Source organism: Centroberyx gerrardi, chromosome 5 (genome assembly GCF_048128805.1).
Source record: "Centroberyx gerrardi isolate f3 chromosome 5, fCenGer3.hap1.cur.20231027, whole genome shotgun sequence".
Lineage (NCBI taxonomy): Eukaryota > Metazoa > Chordata > Actinopteri > Beryciformes > Berycidae > Centroberyx > Centroberyx gerrardi.
In genome coordinates, this window is record NC_136001.1 from 23,295,042 (window position 1) to 23,313,137 (window position 18,096).

Consider the following 18,096-nt stretch of genomic DNA (forward strand, 5'->3'; position numbering starts at 1 on the left):
ACTTCTGTTATCTAAAAGAGTCAAACTCAAAAGAATAAGAGCACATTTGATTTTCCCAATCTCAAGGCTATGCTAAATATTAAAGAATCAAATGCCACTGATTGCAAATTTAGGGATAGTGTATTTCTCTCTTCTGCATATCCCCTCACCGTTGCAGAGAATGAAAACTCATCCAGTATGCTCATTAACATTCATTAACATTGCCCTCTTTAAATTAACCCACCTGCCCTGCTAAGTGTGCACCAATCACTGAAGACTACCTCTGCATTGCTGTTGTCAAAGTGATTCATTTCAATACATCTGTTGTGGCCTTTCCTTTCTTTAGCTACCTTACTTACCATTGTCACCTTCATCTTTGAACAATTTAAATTTCCAACTATCAGACAATCAATCGCACCTGAGGACAAATTAGGTCATAGTTCATTTATTCATTCCATTGTGTCACAAACAAACAGTCCCTGAATTCAAGACAAATGGCTTTTTACACACTTTGTGAAGTTTGTTTTGTATACGTTTTCTATAAAATACATTGTACTGCAATATACTTTCATTCAATCTAAAAATGGTAGAAAACCCTGGTGTGTCTTGCACTGCTGGACAACTGTATCGAAGGAAGCAGTTCTCTCAAAGTAGCACAATCGGTCAACACACACACACACACTCGCTCACAAGTTCACGTGCATTCTGAAAGCAATACAATAAAAAGAGTGACAGAACATTCACAGAAGTACAATGGATTAGCCTCAATGAATCCGTCTCACTCTCGCACATGAACACACACACACACACACACAGACACGGCGCGACCAGACAGCAACACAGAGTCTAAAAGCAATTCATTCAATAAGTAAACCCAGGATCAGGTGAAGGCTGGGCCACGCTGTATCGCCGTTAGTTTACAATTAGAACTAGGCTACAGGTACTGTAGGGTAAAGTACAGGCAGGATACTTGGTAGAGAAACGGTACGCTACAGTACATTTCGGGCAACTTGGATGCTTGACTAAGTGCTCCTCATTAGATCTGAAACATGTCTGCTGTTGTTGGTGAGCCAGACTAACATGAAAAGTGAGGTTTAGGGCAAGGGGAAACCAACCTTTGGAATAACAGAACACGTTCTGATAACAATTTACTTACAAGAATAGAATTTGAACATTATAAACAGAAAGCAGCAGAAATGCGTCTTTGTCTTGGTGTCCGTCGAAGAATCCGCCATGTGTCAACCATGGTAAGTGCCTATTTTGTCAAAGGCGCTCATATGACACACACATAAGCTGTACCCCATGTCATTGTAGGAGAAGAGTCCGGTGTGTGTTCTGGTACTGAATCAGGGCCAGCTCTGTCCTGGTACTCTGTCCAACAGTTTGTACCGTCACCCAGTGACACGCATCCCTCAAGACTGGGTTTGTATACACAAAGCTCATGTTCAGTGTCCATGGGACCCTCTTCCCATATTGAGCATCTTGCGGTTCAAAGTGCCAGAGGCTCTGGTCAGTCTTGTACTCAAATACAAACCAACCCCTACTGGGGCTATACACACAATGAGAAGAGAGGTATAATATTTATGGTCCAATAAAGGCGGTCACATTAGGCTGACTGACAGAGACCTGCCAGTGAATATGCCCGTCTCTCTCGTCTCCTCTGTCTCTCGCACCCTGGTCCAGCCTCTGATACATTTACATTGTGTAATATGTGTGTCAAACTTCAAACTAAGAGAAAGGGACCCGCTCCTTCGGATTGGTCAGGAGAGATGCATGGTGGGAAATTAGGTTTCCAGCAGGGCTGGTTGGATGTCCCCCTAAGTTACAGGTCTATCAGGTGTCCAGTGTAGGACAGGAGTCCTGCTTGGGGCTTTCCAAAGGGGAGGAGCTGTCGGGAGCAGGAGGGTGGGGGGAGTGGGCCATCCCTGCCGCTGAGCTGCAGCTCACACAACCCTGAGAGACACAAAAACACATTAGACGTGTGTTCAGGTGAGCATGAAGATGTGTATTTGTTTGTATGTATGTGTGTGTTCCCCACCTGCGTGTCTATCTCCTGTGGGATAGTGTGCTGTTGGATCCAGGGGTGGACTTGGGCCAGCTCCTCTCTCTGCTCCTGGCTGAACCAGGGCTGGAGGGGCTGAAGCACACGCAGCTTCTCCATGTCCTCTGCCAACACCTCGTTCTGGTCCCTGGGGGAAACAAAACACAGGATACAGAATAAAAAGGCCGCGTTGAGAAATGTAGGATTGGAGTACCCAAAAAATATCCATCTTAAGTAATTTAGTCGAGTATTGTGTCTCAAAGTCTTATTTTTTCTTAAAACAAGTTAAGAAAATCTGCCAATTGGGTGAGATATTTTCACTTGTTTCCAAATCACCTTGTTTACGATTGTTCTTGAATCAAGCAACATTATCGGTAACCCTTAACTTTACTATGGCCTTATTCCAGTGTATTAATCGATGGAAAAGTAAGTACACAATATTACTGTGTAGGTACTCCCTAATACATTATGTACTTACAACAGTGAAACACACCATTCAAACGGCTTCATTAAAAGTACATTATGTCAGGAGATTTTTATCAAGTACCTACACAGTGATATTGTGTACTTGCAATACTTTTCCATAGGTTAATATACAGGTTAATACCTAGTAAAGGAAAGTGTTACCACAGTATCTTGTGCAGTGATCTGCCTAATTTCAAGATACTTTCACTTTAAGAAAATTCTCAAAACAAGTGAGACTCCATTGGAAACAAGTGAAATTGACTCACCCCATTGGCAAATTTTCTTTCACTTGTTTTAAGGAAAACAAGATTTTAGGAATCAATACTTGACTTTAAATGACTTTTGCAGTGTAGAGCTTCATATTTACACAGTATGCTAATAAGGTAGTTTTTGGTTTTTCAAGGAAGATTGGTCATGTGCATCTAAATTAGTACAAGGGAACGATTTTGAAAAGAGCGGAGCGGTGTTGGTGTGTGTACCTGGGATGGATCTGGTATGTCATCATGACAGGCTCAGGGGTGTGCTGGATCATGCTCCACAGGGAATTCTCCACACGAGTTTCGAAGCTGTGTTGGTGCTCTGCTGCTGCCTCCTGGCTCTTACGGGCTTTGTGTGATGTGTCTGATGAGTCGTTGCTGGCAAAGTATTTACTGCTGTTGCTGCTGCCTGTAACCCAGCGAGAGCTATGCATCAGTTACTTCACACTACTATTGTTAACAACACATTGCACTGTTGTTTTGTCTTATATTGTCCTTGTGTGCACCATTTTATTTTCAGTGTACTATTGTTTGGAAGACACCGTGACCCCAAGAAAAGGTTTTGGATTTCTGTGCAAGGTGGAATGACAATAAAGTTGAACTTGATCAAAATTAAGTATAAAGCATAGGGACAAGAGTCAGTAGTGTATGGGAGAGAATGTGTGACAAGTAAAAAAGCCAATCCAGTATTAGGCTGTGTCAACCATGAAGATGTTTCACAGACACAGCAAGTGTGTGTGTGTGTGTGTTTTCCTTCCTACCTGTGAGTGAGGTGGAGGTTCCATTGGAGCCGGAGCCAGATCCCGATCCCAGGGAGCCACCAGACTCCCCTGACCCAGACCCCGAGGCATTGGAGCCGGTCCCCGACCTGGCGTCTTCCTGCAGCAGCAGGTCAAGCAGCTCACTGGATGTGGACTGGGTATCGTGGTTTCCAGACACACTAGGGACATCGCCCTGACCAAGGCAAAGGTTAACAGTCAGACCTACTATACAAGTTATACAAGTGTAAAACTTTTGAATGGCGGTGCTCTTATATTATTTTTTTCATTTCTTGATTAAGAATAACAAATAATAAAATGGTGGACACATGCAGTGAAGGTTGACAGGTGAGAGCTGACTCACCCCCTCAACGTGTGGTTCATGCAGGCTCTCAGCGTGGTTGTGCCCAGTGCTGCTCTGCCCTTCACTGGGTTTGGGCAGCTCCTCCTGCAGAAGGTTGAGTTGAAGGGGAGAACTTGAGCGAGAGCTGGAGAACAAAGCCCGAGGCTCAGCTGCCTCTTCCTCTTCCCCCACAGAGGAGCTGGCTCTGGGTGAGCAAAGCAGAGGGCCTGAGGAAGCCTGAGGGTGGGGCCCAGGCTGGGCCTGGAACTGGGGCTGGAGCGGGGGAAAGGGGGCAGCGCCGGGGGCAAAGCCTGCCATGGTAAAGGGTGCCTGGGGCAGCATAGACGGAGCGGATGGCGGATAAATGGACGGGTAACCCGGGGTGAAAGTTGGGTAGTTGGGTAGGATGACAGCCATGACTGGGGCCATGTAAGGGTTGATGCTCTGGGCTGGGGCCATGGGCTGCAGGCTGTGAAAGTTCTGGATATTCTGCAGGTTCTGGATGGGCTGCATCTGGACTGACTGCATGCCTGGCAGGTTCTGAGCAGGCTGCATGATGTTGAAGTTGTAGTTGGGCTGGGATTGGTCAGGAGGCTGCGGCTCCATGGGAGTCACTCCTGGCGGCTGTTGTGGTTCTGGCTGCTCCAGGCCAGGCTGGGTCCCCATCATGGGGAAGTACGGCGTCTGGAGTGAGGACATTTGGCTGTAGGGCACCCCCATCTGGGGCTGGGAGGACTCCGAGGAGGGCCAGGAGGAGTTGGGGAGACGGCGAGGGGGTCCAGGTGGGGAGGCGTAGCTGTCTGATGAATCCTGCGGTTTGGGCCGCTTGTGTCTAGGCTTCCCTGTCCGAGAGCGGTTCCACCCACCAGCGCTCAATGGACGCATGATGTAGTCGCCTGGGGTGAGATGGATACCGGCTGCAGAATGAGCTCCACGAAACTTACCAATGTATCAGAATTCACAAAACTTGTTGCCTCTCTAAAAATCTCCACACAGATGTAGTATCAAAACAATTGTCAGTGAAATATCATGCTTTGAAATACACACACACAGACCTGGGTGGTGGGAGTGGGCCATGGAGCTGTTGTCCTGCTGTAGATAGGAACTGTAGGGGCTCTGGAGGATGCGATGGCGGAAACGATCCACATATTCCTGCTCCTCCTTCTGGGTGTGAGCTGACAGCACCTCCTTGGTGAGGCCCACTAAACGTAGTTCCTCTGCGGCGGGGCTAGGGGCGGGGCTCGGGGCTGGACGGGCGGGGGTTGGGGCAGGGTCAGCAGGCTCACTGCCCATCGGCGCATCCTCTAGCGCTGTCACCTCTGGGGGGAAGGCATCAAGGAAGAAAAGGGAATGAGATTCTCAACACTTTCAAAAGTGAGATTACAGACCTTACCTGAGCAGTAACTCTACTAATTCCTCAAAAAGAAATCACAAGCTATAATAAATAAAATAATAATTGAAAGCATTCTCGCTACGTTGACTATTGACAGATTTTTATGTTAGCAGATGTTTGAAGTTTAAAGATCTATGAATTCACAGCATATATGCAGGGTGTGAAAAATATGCATCACCAGCTTTCCACATAACTACAGAGCAGATGCAAGAGTGCATCATTAGTGATTCATATTATCAGATACACAGATGGACATAACACATGTACAGGAAGGTTTGTGTGGTATCCTGTACCTGACTCAGGCTGTGGCACATGGACTATGGTGCTGCTGTAGGAGCACTGGCTGGTGACAGAGACCACGCTCATGGCCTTAGTGGACATGGTGATGTCTGTCAGAGGCGCTCCAACTACTGCTGCTGCCGTAGAGCCCACCGACACCTGACTGTCCAACACCACCACTGGACACAGAGAAAAAAGAAGACAAGGAACAGATGATGTTGCTGTTGGAAGGAATATTGCAATACTTTCCCCACATGATATTGGACTGATACGTTGATGCAAACGGAAAACATTTTCAATTTCAGACGAAGGGTATAAATGTAAGGCTGCATGAAGAAGGTCTATCAAATGATGTTCGTGAAAGTGGGAATATGATAGGTGTGTGTGTGTGTGTGTGTGTACTACCATCTGAGCTGGCCTGAGCGGTTTCTGTGGCTCCAGTAGGCTTGTCGTCTTCTGAGGTAGAAGATGAGGAGGAAGAAGTAGCCAGGGAATGAGATTCACTCTTGCGCTTAAGAGCCGGACCTGTACAGCTCTCCAGATATCTGGGACACACAACCACCACAAGCACACACACAAACAAACAATAAATAGTATGACAGGGATTAGATGCTCAAGCATAGAGTTAATAAACTGAGAGTGAAAAGATGATGCTATCTCCACACACCTGATAATGTTGTCCACACAGTTGATCTGCTGATAGGAGGGAATGTGTGTTTGCTTCCTGCTTTCCTCACGATCTCTGGCCCTGGCGTTGGAGGCTGGGGGGCGCAGAGGTGCTGGGGGAACAAAGGGCAATTTTAGCCAAGAATGCTCACTTTCCCTGGATAAATAATGTTTTTAAAATGTTTTGTCAGGCTGCAAAATGTATTAAAGTTTGTGAGGATGTGATGAGTGAAGGTACATGCACATGTTTCAGCAATAATGTAGTATGTGCGGTGCTGCATTACCTGTGGCAGGTTTGCCCAGAGAAGTCATTTTGTTTCTGGAATCCAGGTACGCCTGCTGGCCCCAACTCTTGACTCTGTTCACATCAGCACAGATCTGCTGCAGAGTCATCTGCAAGCAAGCATGTGCACACACAGTATCAGCATGATTAACTTTGCCAGCAGTGTTATTTAATTGTGCCAACGTGTGGCCTTCTGGCCAGTGATGTTACTGTGAAGTCTCACCGGTTCGCGGTGTGAATCCTCCCACAGGTTGCCATTGCTGTCACTGGAAGAAGCTACACTGATGTAGTGCTCATGGGAGCCGTTGCTTCCCAAACTGCCGTAACCACTGGAGCCATTGTTATGGACCGGCTGTGGAGGAGAAACACAAACAGATGAAGGTACTGGAGAATCTCTGACGCACACACACACACCAAAAGAAAAACAAAAGATCAGATGACACGTTCTATTGTTTTTCCTCTTATTCTATTGTTATTTTCAAGGCACTATGGCTCTGATCTTCCACTCCTTGCTATTGACTGTTTGTCATGTGGATGATTTAGGAATTGAAGATTATTCTATTGCTGCTCTCACTGTAAGCTAACCAGCCTATAGGTGTTATAACATTTGCATGTTTAACATGAAAAATATGCATGCAAATGTGTGTGTGTGTGTGTGTGTGTGTGTGTGTGTGTGTGTATGCATGTGTAAGGAGTACACCTATGTACATGCATGTAGTCACCTGCAGGAACAGCTTATAGATCTTGGCTTGCAGATCTTTTATCTCCTCATGGGTGACTGGAAAATCCTCTTTAGTCCGAGCAGCAAACACATCCTCATTCAGCGGACTCCTAGAGACAAAGACAAACAGCACAGGGATGTCATCATTTTGTACATATTGTTAGAAAATCTGAAAGAATAGTGAAGGGAGGAGCACCTCAATAAAAGCCTGGCTCTGTGTATTCGTTGGATTATGTGTAACACTTTTTGCAATGCATAGTGCTTAAGAGAATTATGGTATGCAGAGCCCCAGTAGCGCTGCGTAAGGTAAATACAGTGTGCGCTCGTACACAAGGCAGAGCGGCAGAAGTCAAACAAGCATGAGCTAGGTTGGTGCACTGTACATCCACATACCAGGAAGTAGGTTGGTGATTTTCTAACTGTAGTGGCTACGCCAACACATTAATTCAATATTTTGTTTGGTGATTCTCTTAGTTACAACAACACTGTCCTACCACAGCACTTTGGTGTTAACAAGTTTTGGAGTCTTAAAAGTAAACGCAATTTTGCTCACTCCAATCATGCATAACCACCACCCCAACCCCCCAACTGAGCACCTAGAAAGGGCTAGTGCACTTGTTGCAGATAAAACACTTAACCATTGTTATGCTTAGTGTATTATGCTTTGTGTGTGTGTGTGTGTGTGTGTGTGCGTGCGCTGTCCCTTACGTCCTGACTTTGTGCCGTCCGATGATGAAGGCCACCTTACGGCTCCAAGGGTTGATGAAGCTGGACCAGCTGGTGTCCAGGGTGACGTAGTCTCCATTCTGACAGCGCAGACGCACCGGTGTGTGCTCAAACGGAGGCTGGCCCGCATACTTCAACACTAGACATGGTGAGAGGAGAGCGGGTAAGAACAACAGGATGAGGGTGGAAGTTGTAGTAGAGCCTGAATGATTGGTCGGCCACTGTAAACAACACTTACCCTTCCGGTGCATAGAGAGAATGAGGGAGCGGTCCTCAGGGTGAACACAAGTCAACAACGATGTGCCAATCAGATCCTGAGGAACGTATCCTAGCAACGGCACAGCCCTGTGGATAGTCACCATCAAGTTAGTTCGATCAACACACTGGCATCTTATAGCTCGACATCAATTCTGTTCAGTTTGTGCATGTGCAAGTGTGTGTGGTGACCTGTCATCCACTTCCAGGAACACACAGCCTGGAGAGTGTGTGGTGGTGAAGATACGTTTGTCCATGGGGATCCGAGGTGCTGCAGGAGTGAATAATACCAACGTCAGCACTATGATAAAGCAGTATGCCAATGGGATGTTTCTTCCTGCATAATACATAGCATGAGTATACTGAGGTACTGAATAATTAAAGAGCTGGTCTCGGTGGGGACATATTATGCCTGGAAAATAGCAGGAAATCAGTAATCTCCCATTAGAAATGAATCAGAGTTGTGTGTCCAAAAAACAACAACAACAAAACAACTGAAAATCACATCCCTAAAAAAGTGGAAGGCTTCTTGTGTCGTGTGCAGTCTGCGGTGCTGGTACTCATACCCTCATATCCTGAGATGATGCGTTCAGCCAGTCCCAGACAGCACGGCTCCTCTTCCTCCCCTCTGGCCCCTCTTCCCTGCACCTTCAGCAGGTAGGGAGTGATCCGGAACGGGTTGTAACGCATCTCACCCTCACGGTCCTTCCCGCCCCTAAAAACATACATTAGAATTAGAGGTTTCATTGGATATTGTGTGAACAATGTGTGTGTGTGATTGATACATTCAAATCTATTCAGCTACCAGTTTTGTCTGTAAGAGTGTGTTACAGAAATATTTGTTAATTGAGGTTTTCTGGGCTGTATGGGTCATAAAAAGGTCCCATGGGGTACTCAGGCTGTATGTGAGACCCTCAACTGCCCTCTAGTGATACAGATATGTAATTGCAGGGCATTTCTGATGATGTTCTGCAAGATTGTACGGCTTCTCTATTTTTCTGTGGACAACCTATTTTCCAAGAAAAATCACGGAATCATGGAATCATGGGGGGCCTAGTATCTGAAATGACCCCTACAGAGATAAATACTAAACAAATACTGACCTGATTCTGCAGAAGAAGGACTTGACCTGGGCACACTCAAATAGAACCGCCGCTGTAGAGAGAGCAGAGTAAGGTTTGTTAGCTGCCTCTATACACACACACACACACACACACACCCACACACCCACACACCCACACACCCACACACACACGCATTCACGTAAACATGGTAAACTAAAACTAAGACAAAAACGATTAAAAACGAACTAGACTTTGTGAAAGATTGAACTAAACTAAATAATAATAATTACTAATTAAAAAAAAAATATATATATATATATGTGAAATGTTTTTAGGATTTGTCTTTTTGTTTATGTGTAGGGTAAAAAAGACAATGAATTTTGGGTAGATAATTTTTGGCTAATATTTTTGCTGAACGGTAACGATGCCACAGGCTTATCCCCCCTTCTTAGGCCCCATGAGCACCTCTAGGTCTCAGAGGAAGCGCCAGCATTGCCAATGCCTCACTGTTTGTAAGACTCAAATACTTGAGAGTCCCATTTGGGATTATTTTGAGCTACATGAATTTATATTATTGTTGTTCATTTGTGCAGCATGAAACCAAATAGTTCCAACATTAGTTGAGGATAAATTTAAAAATGCATGTATGTATTTTTTAATTTATGATTTATTGTTTGTATTACACAATACACAAACGTATACAAAACACCTGTTCTGAACTGCTATCAAAGAACGAAGTGAAACTTAACTGAAAGTGTAATAAAAATTGACAACTATATAAAATGAAAACTAATAAAAAATCAAAAACTATAATAACCCCGGTACAAACATACCTGTGTGCGAATTGCTCCAGGGTGGCAGGTGTGGCTGGGCTGTGTGTGAGTAGAAGACGTTGACGTCTTGGTGGAAGAGCAGGTCCACAAACTTGGCCGACTCCAGGAACTTCCTCTTGCAGCACAGGATGCTGGGAGCCTGCTCCGACGCGTGCAGCACACGGCCACTCGACAGAGAAAAAACCACCACGAACGAATCCTACACACACACACGGACAGACGTACGTACGCACATGGAGAGAGACACACACACACAAGCAAGCCAAGTCACAGACACACACAACAGCAGTAAACACACACACCCACCCACACACGCCCGCCCAAGCATAAAGCAAAAAACAAACGATGCACACGTGCGCATACATATGAAAGTGTTTGTCCTGAGTGATGCAGTGCTTTTTTGAGACTGTTTGAACTGTAATGGAGCCTTGAAAGGGCTTCCAAATAGGAAACATGAAAAGCTATTGAAGCCACTGCACACAACATATCTCATCTAGCTAAGGTTTGTTCTCATGACTGCAAAGCTGAGAGTGCATGTGTTCAGTAAAAAATGTATGCAAGAATTAGGGCAGAATGTAGTTTTTAGTGATGTGATAATGCCATCAGTTCCTTTGAGTTGTGTGTATGTTTGTACACTACCACTGAAATTTGTTTCTTGACAAATATAAATAGTGAAGTTGATGCCTATGTATGAATTTCTTTCCAAAGCCTTTGCCTTTCCATCGAGGCAAGGGGCAGCTACTTTAAAGAATCTAAAATATAAGATCACTTTGATTTGTTTAACACCTTTTTGGGCACTGCATAATTCCTTTTGTGTTATTTCATAGTTTTGATGTCTTAAATATTATTCTAAAATGTGAAAAATGGTAAAAACAAACAAAAATGCGTGTGTCCAACCTTTTGACTGGCAGTGTATGTGTGTGTGTGTGTGTGTCTGCATACCGTGTTCTTAAGGGTGTGTTCAGAGGTGACTCTCTCCAACTCGTCCAGCGTGCAAACAGTGGCGTCTCCTCTCTCTTTCTGGCCGTTATGCATCAGCAGTTTGTAGTATTCACTATTGGCTACAGAAGACAACAGAAACACACATGCTCATCCCTCAGGTCTAGGTTTTGACACGAAACCAAAAGACATCAGGCTAGTCGGAGAGAAAAGGACTTGGCAATTAGCGTCACTGAAACTGTTATGATAGTGAGCCAGAAAAGTGTCAGTCTGCAGCAGACATGCATTTGGTCACGTTACCTTGCACTTGTTTGACACAGTTGAGTGCGTAATGTAAGGCCTCCACAGTGCTGGCTTTACTGCGACTGCGTTTGTCTGACGGAAGCTTCTTCTTCATCTCGGCCACTGTCATCATCACCTCTCTGTGGGCCTGTCCTCTGCCAGCATCTGCATTCTCACTGGTACACACACAGTTGGAGGTGCCATAAGGATGAGATATTTAGGCCACGCATACAACACAGTGCATTTGGTGCTTGTTAAAAATGTAAAGCTTAGACACACAGAGACACACACACACACACACACACACACACACACACACACACACACGTACAAGCTTACCTGCCACTGCTGCCCTCAGTGTGCTGGCCTGCCTGACCAGACAGCGAGCTGTGGAGACTGCAGGAGGATGAGCCGGAAGGAATGGGAGGAGAGAAAACAGGTTTCAGCACAATTTTAAGACAAATGTTGTTTTTCTGTTTGTCCAGGAACTTACACAGTGGGACAGTGGCCCTCATTGCCTCACTCTGATCAACTTATAATAAGTGCTGCTGGTTGCATTTTATTGTACAATGGTCCTTCCATCTATTCTAATAATCTTTCTTATGTTCTTTTTGAGATGGAATGGGAGAGATGACACAGCACCTCAGGTCAGTGTGGAATGACGTGATATGCAAGAAGTCAGGGTGCATGGAATCAAGAGGGGAAAAAAAGCCATATACCTCTTAGTGGAGGTTGATGTGGATCCTGTGGTGCTGCCAGGACTGTGATGGGCTGAGGAAGAGAGATCATGTGATCCGCTGGTCATCTCCTCATCTTCCTGCCCCGCCCCTCCACCCTGCTGCCTCGGCGATACCTTCTCCCTCCTTCCACCTTCTCCTGTTGCCGACGGTAACGCAGGCTCCTCCCCATCTGGACCACTTTCTCCTCCAGGCATCTCCGCGCTTTGGTCACCAATCAACAGAATTTCATCCAATTTTGGTAGTCAACAGGGTCCTTCATATGCACATAACGGGGACCATGTTCCACGTGGTGCAGGTAAATTTGCAGTCATCCAATCAGTGCTGAATGTTGGACCTAAGTCGCAGCCTTTAGCACTGTAGGATTGAGAGGAAAAGAAAAAAAACAGTGAGAAACAATAACAGCACAAGTAATACAGGATTGTATTAGAAAATACATTCTCAAAAGAACTGAATTGCAGAAAGGAGCTGTATTGAAAGATTAAGCAATCTATGACTTAGTGACAGGCCTCTGGCACAGCTTACGGTGGTACTGTAATTGACACAAACACTTGAGTCACATTTTCACAACAGAGATGAGTAAGCTAGTTCATTACAGTAGAGATCCAACAGAAACAACTAGCGAAGAGGTAATATATCACAATGCAAATTACTATAATAATAATACTGCTTTGTCATTTGTTTTTATGGCTTGAGAATGAAATGTGTTATGATACCGGCCATTTGCTCATAGCACAGAGTAGGGGCTGGAAAGTGAGTTTTTGAATGCCAGAACTCTCAGCACCTGCCAAAGTAATCTTTGAGTCACTGGCATTGATCAACAACCCTATTAAACGCCCACAGATATATTATGGTCATTTTGTGCTATGGGACAGAAAAATCTAATTGATCTTAAATAGTTAGCGACTAGACCTATCTACAGTCTTCATTTCACTCAGGTTTAGCATTGTGCATTGGCTTAATGGGGACTGAAAATGATTTCACAATTTATACATTTTCAAGAAATAATTGTCACAAATGACATACCACCACATTCAGCATGATTTGTTTTTGGCCAGCATGTTTTTGTCTCTCATAAAGGGTCTCACAAAGGTTCATAGGCTGATATTTTGTTATTCAATACAATGGGTTGGAACCTGGTGGACAAGGTCAAAAAGGCCTTCAAATTCTTGCAAGGAAATGTGCTTGGAAATTCCTTACCCCATAAGTCAAGATATAGTTCTCTAAAACTCAATTGCTCATTGCCATCACTATTGTTTACTACCATTAATAGCACAATTAAACTTTTTACAGCCTCAAAATATCTATACAACTCATGTTTGGCCATTAAGTACCATCTCCCCTACCACAAAAAAAAAACTCAATCTCACTTTTGCAAGGTTTTCCAAACATTTTAAGTCTAGGATCAAAATTAAGTAAATGAGGTAATTTCCTGAGGCACAAGCTTGTTTAATCTTTAGTTAGTTTCATTTTTTTCACCCTAAACATTGTCAGGGGTTTACGTTGACATTCTTAAGATGAATGACGACATCTAGGTATTATTTTCTTTTCCTTGCACAAGGCATCTGAATAAGCTCCACTAGTACGTTTTCCTAAAGTGCCTCTTGAATGGCCTCTTCAGTGTTTTTTTTTTTTTTTTTACTTAGACCGGGAGAAGATTGTGGATGTAAGTACTATGTCTTATATATCAATTCAGATGTTGTGAAAGTCTTTTGTAGGCATATAATATATAAAAGTCTGCTGTGTCGTAATAAAACATTTAGTTTTTTTTACATTGTTCTCAACTGTGAACAAACACAATCTGGTGTGATGTTACCTAACACTATTTGGCTATGTGACAGTCACACTGAGTCATTGCTTTTTGACTCAGCTCCATCATCTATGATTTACCCGTATGGGCACATTTCATCCACCGATACTGCCAAGACCAGTCGCAACTCAGCCAGATGCCATTCAAAACAAACTGCTAATAATAATGTAATAATAATGTGATACTTGATTGCATAATGACTCTTTTCGCTTGCCCCCCATCCATGCTCAGCTACAGAGCAGCTCCCTTGAGCTAGTAGAGATTCAGTGAGTTGCTCAAGGACACTTCAGCAGGGCAGATGATTCCTGAGCTGGCTTATCCAATGTCTAGAGCTGATCCAAAAACTAGGCTAACCCCTACCATATTAGTCTCAACTCAAAACTGGCATTTCTATTTCAAAATTGTTCATGTTTTGTTGTATTCTTCTGAAACTGATCTCAACATCATAATATTACAACAACACCTGTCAGATTACCATTACCCTTCTCTAGTGTTCTATCTGGAGCTATGGCCAGTCTTCTACCAGCCATCCAAATATCAGTGACAAACACACACACACACACTCTGTGGCTACCAACACATACAGATAGCAGTGAGACAAGAGACAGATGAGATTGAGAGACAGACAGAGATGGAAAGACAGAGAAGCACATAGATGAGGAAGTGAAAACAGCCTGCGCCGCTCACCAGTGAGTACACGGTCGTCACTGCAGGATTACATAACAGGCTTGCTCAATTTGGAGTGTATGAACACAGCTACCCTCACCAACACTCAAGACATCATGGCTGCACTACACATGTGGGAGCACCACAACGCAACACGTGCAGATGCACGCACACATCACTGTTGTGGTGGATGGATGATGTTCTAGTCCTGGCAGAATTATAAAACACAAAAACAGATCTGATAAGGCAATGCCACAGTCAATGTTATCTTTCTCTCTTTCCACTTGTGAGAGGGGAAAGAGGTTAGGTTTATTTATTTATTTATTTTTTAACAAGTTTAAAGAGGGCAGGTCCTATCGTTTGCAAACTTTTTTTTCCTGTTATGTAAGTATAGAACATGGACAGTTCTTCAGGGCTTAACCGTGCCCATGGATTAGTAAACCATGCACACAGATTTGTAATATCCACGATGGTAACATCAAAGAGGGACTTTTAGGCCTATATACAGTGAGCCAGAGCCATTACACACAGCTTGGCATACATATAGTGAGCTGTAATAGCCATTAGGCACCTAGACCATATGTGAACCATAACCATTGATTAATCACATCAGTAGGTCTAATTTATGATCCGATATGAAACCCATTTACTCCCTATAAATCATGCTTGTAGAAAAAGCATGTTAATTAAATTGTATATGCAACTCTGTGGACCGCTGTGGTGTCCCTGTTTGACGTTATCAATATACATATTACAAATCCGTGTGCACGGTCTACTAATCCGCGGGCATGGTTTAGGACTCCGTGCGCACTGATTACTAATTCGAGGGCACGGTTTACTAATCCATGCGCACGGTTTACTATTCCGTGCGCATGGAGCCGTGCGCGGTTTACCAATCGGTGCCCGTATGGATTTCCACATCAATTATTTTTTTCTTACCAGGTGACCCCTGGGGAGCTCTGTAGAGAACAGCCAAAGCAATGCCACATTTTTATGCTGAATGACGATTGTAAATTGTTTAAAACAGATCACGTTCAGGTCTGTCATTGCTGCTGGGGCGGCAGCTGTAACTATCGCTAAAAAAAAAACTTGCTCGCATTCCATTGGTAAATGTCAAATATTGCTTTGCTTCGCTAAATATGATTGGATAAAACGTTTCAAAAACAACGTGGAGTGAGTTTTTTTTGTTGTTGTCGAAAATAGTTTGTGAATCTAAAACGTCCATATGCCGGAAATCCGGCACCTGGCCGGTCTTTAAGCCCTGGTTCTTTAGTTATAGTCAACCACAGATGACATGTGTAACTAACTTGGCTGCACTTGGGTTTGTGGTAAAATATGCCACTGGAGGCCAGAATAGGAATTTACAATAGCCACACCATTGCACAGAAAGCCTAAGTAGGTCTTACCATGGCCAGGGCCAACACAAAATGTCTGGTCAATACTACAGTACCAAAACCACATTTCCTTTAGCCTATCTGAATGGAAAAAACAGATCGTCTTGGATGGCAAAGAGATGCAAAACTCTGCAAAAATCATACATTTTAATTGAAATTGTACGAGTTGAGTGGCACTGCCTAAATAAGTAACAAATCCTACTTGGTCTGCTAGTGGAATGCAGTCTTATGATGGGCTTCTGTTAAGTAGGGAGCTACACCCTTTAGCTCTTCAGCAACGTTGTTCTCTACAAAATCAACCGAAGTAGGGGAAAATGGTGGGAAATAGAGGAAAAGATGACTCATGACAGTTGAAGAGAAGTAACTGAATAATATGGGACAATAGGTACAAAATGGCAACAGCAGAGATGAAGAGAAACAGCTATACAAGGAATCAAAGAACGACCAAGCAATGTTTGTAAACACATAGATATAGACCTACTAAATTAAGTGTCTATCTCCTAATGTTTCTGAAATATTTGCTTGGTAGATTCTTATTTCTTCTTTGATATTGGCTTCAGTTTACTTGAATGGTAGCCAAGGGGATGTGACTACTGACAATGAATGAAAGCAATGAATGAGTTGATTTTGCTAACTCAAATAGCTCCACAAAGACACACTCCAGTCTTGTGGTTAACTGTTTCAGTTGGGATGTAACCTAGCTGAGCCATCCATGCATACATAAACAACACAAACAAACAACCACACACACATAATGACTGCAGTGACGGAAGTCAAAGCTTGGCAGGATACATGATCCCAGGTCGATAAAATTAGGTTATGAATCACAATACTGTACAAAGACTTTCATAGCAAGGAGTGGCAACATTTAGACCAAGCTATCTACACCTGAAGTTGTCTTCTGGGGTAAAAAAAAAAAATAGGTAAGGGGCCAGGGATTTCAGTGAACCTGAACTTGCTGACCTCTGACTACAGGTTCAGTATCCATGGGGTGAGGTACACACAGCAGATAGTTAAACTAGTCTACAGGTGCTCCAAGATATATAGGTCACCATAAAAACCTGGTCAGCTTGTAACTACAGTAAAATATAGCTGTACAAGCCGATTGTTTAACATCGAGGATAAACAGAAGAAAAAAAAACTATGCACAGATATACTGACTGTTTGAATTATTGCCATCCACTGAAGAAAGCAAGCCTCTTACACTTGTGAGCAACTGCATATGATCCGCTCCTATTCAAAACAACCCTGACACTCACTTACAGGTCAGCGCCCCCTCCCCACATGAACCCAGCGACCCAAGCCACAGCATAGCTTAGTGTGTAACTTAAGCCAGTCAAGCAGAGCCCACTTTACCCTCACCCTGACACTCACACGTTTTACTCCATCGCTCTTCACTAAAACATACAGACACAGCTGCTATACACTAACATAAGCAACCATAAATTAGTGATTGTTTTCGTGTATCGCCACATATCTGGCCCACTGCACATGACATTTGACACATATTATAAACACAGAATAGAGCCGTGTGTAAGGCCTGGTAGTAAAAAAAGAGTAATTTGTACCAGTTACGGTTAGCTGGCCATCTGCAAATATGTACACGGCCATTTTACTGCCTGGTGTATTAGTATGATCATCACATTTGTCGTTCGTGCACTGCAGACCTGTCAGAGTAACATTAGTCATCTTGCTATAGCAATGCTACTAACTCGCTTGTCAGTCCAGCGCGGAATCGCTAGATTAAGCCCCCTGGTTTACTAGGCCCCCACAATGACAGATATACTGTTAGTTAGCTAACTGTTAGCACCAGTAATACTGACAGCCAGGACACACTTGACTGTTTGAAGATAACAAGCAATCTATACCCACGAATTTCAAACTCAAAAACAACATACTAAAACTAAACAAAACAAGTCGAAACACGACAATGATAGAATTTCATTTGTTTACATTCACTGCTGTCTGTCCGTTGGTGCTGTGCGCGAGGTGGCTGGCTAGCTTGGATAGTTAGCCTAATGGCTAACGTCAGTCCACTTCAATCCTTCGTTCTTCAGCCGGAGTCTTTAACTCTTCTGATCCAAGTGTGTTTAACCCAAAGAAACTAAAATCCGCCAAATGGATAGTCGAATTGTACTAAAAGTATGTTCTTTTGATTATGTCCCAGTTTGGCACACCATCATCCATTCCGAAGCGTTTGACACA

General features: G+C 43.8%; 1 protein-coding gene across 3 annotated transcripts; it reads right to left on the reverse strand.

The window, feature by feature from the left end:
* Positions 1-408: 408 nt before the first annotated feature.
* On the reverse strand, positions 409-18,092 carry per3 (period circadian clock 3). 3 transcript variants are annotated; one of them, XM_078283882.1, is made up of 23 exons: positions 17,845-18,092; positions 12,004-12,378; positions 11,624-11,680; positions 11,303-11,460; positions 11,006-11,124; positions 10,064-10,262; positions 9,270-9,321; positions 8,733-8,881; positions 8,359-8,437; positions 8,150-8,256; positions 7,894-8,050; positions 7,187-7,295; positions 6,688-6,816; positions 6,466-6,574; positions 6,183-6,294; positions 5,921-6,060; positions 5,530-5,694; positions 4,899-5,162; positions 3,865-4,739; positions 3,504-3,696; positions 2,965-3,151; positions 2,018-2,168; positions 409-1,932 (listed from the first exon to the last, which is right to left on the reverse strand). In XM_078283882.1, exons 2-23 carry the CDS (start codon positions 12,216-12,218, stop codon positions 1,813-1,815), a joined length of 3,846 nt encoding a protein of 1,281 aa, XP_078140008.1. In that variant the 5' UTR covers positions 12,219-12,378; positions 17,845-18,092; the 3' UTR covers positions 409-1,812. The 3 variants fall into 3 exon arrangements, with proteins under 3 accessions (XP_078140008.1, XP_071766122.1, XP_078140007.1); XM_071910021.2 differs by lacking the exon at positions 17,845-18,092 and having other exon boundaries at positions 11,624-11,671; positions 12,004-12,404; XM_078283881.1 differs by lacking the exon at positions 17,845-18,092 and having other exon boundaries at positions 12,004-12,404.
* Positions 18,093-18,096: the final 4 nt, after the last annotated feature.

What these genes read in the sequence shown, in the direction of transcription:
- per3 (XM_078283882.1), bottom strand. Translation starts at nt 12,218, where the DNA reads ATGCCTGGAGGAGAAAGTGGTCCAGATGGGGAGGAGCCTGCGTTACCG. An exon ending in CTGTGTCAAACAAGTGCAAG is followed by an intron (nt 11,125 to 11,302) that starts GTAACGTGACCA and finishes TGTCTTCTGTAG; the next exon opens with CCAATAGTGAATACTACAAA. An exon ending in GGACGGCACAAAGTCAGGAC is followed by an intron (nt 7,296 to 7,893) that starts GTAAGGGACAGC and finishes CTTTGTCTCTAG; the next exon opens with GAGTCCGCTGAATGAGGATG.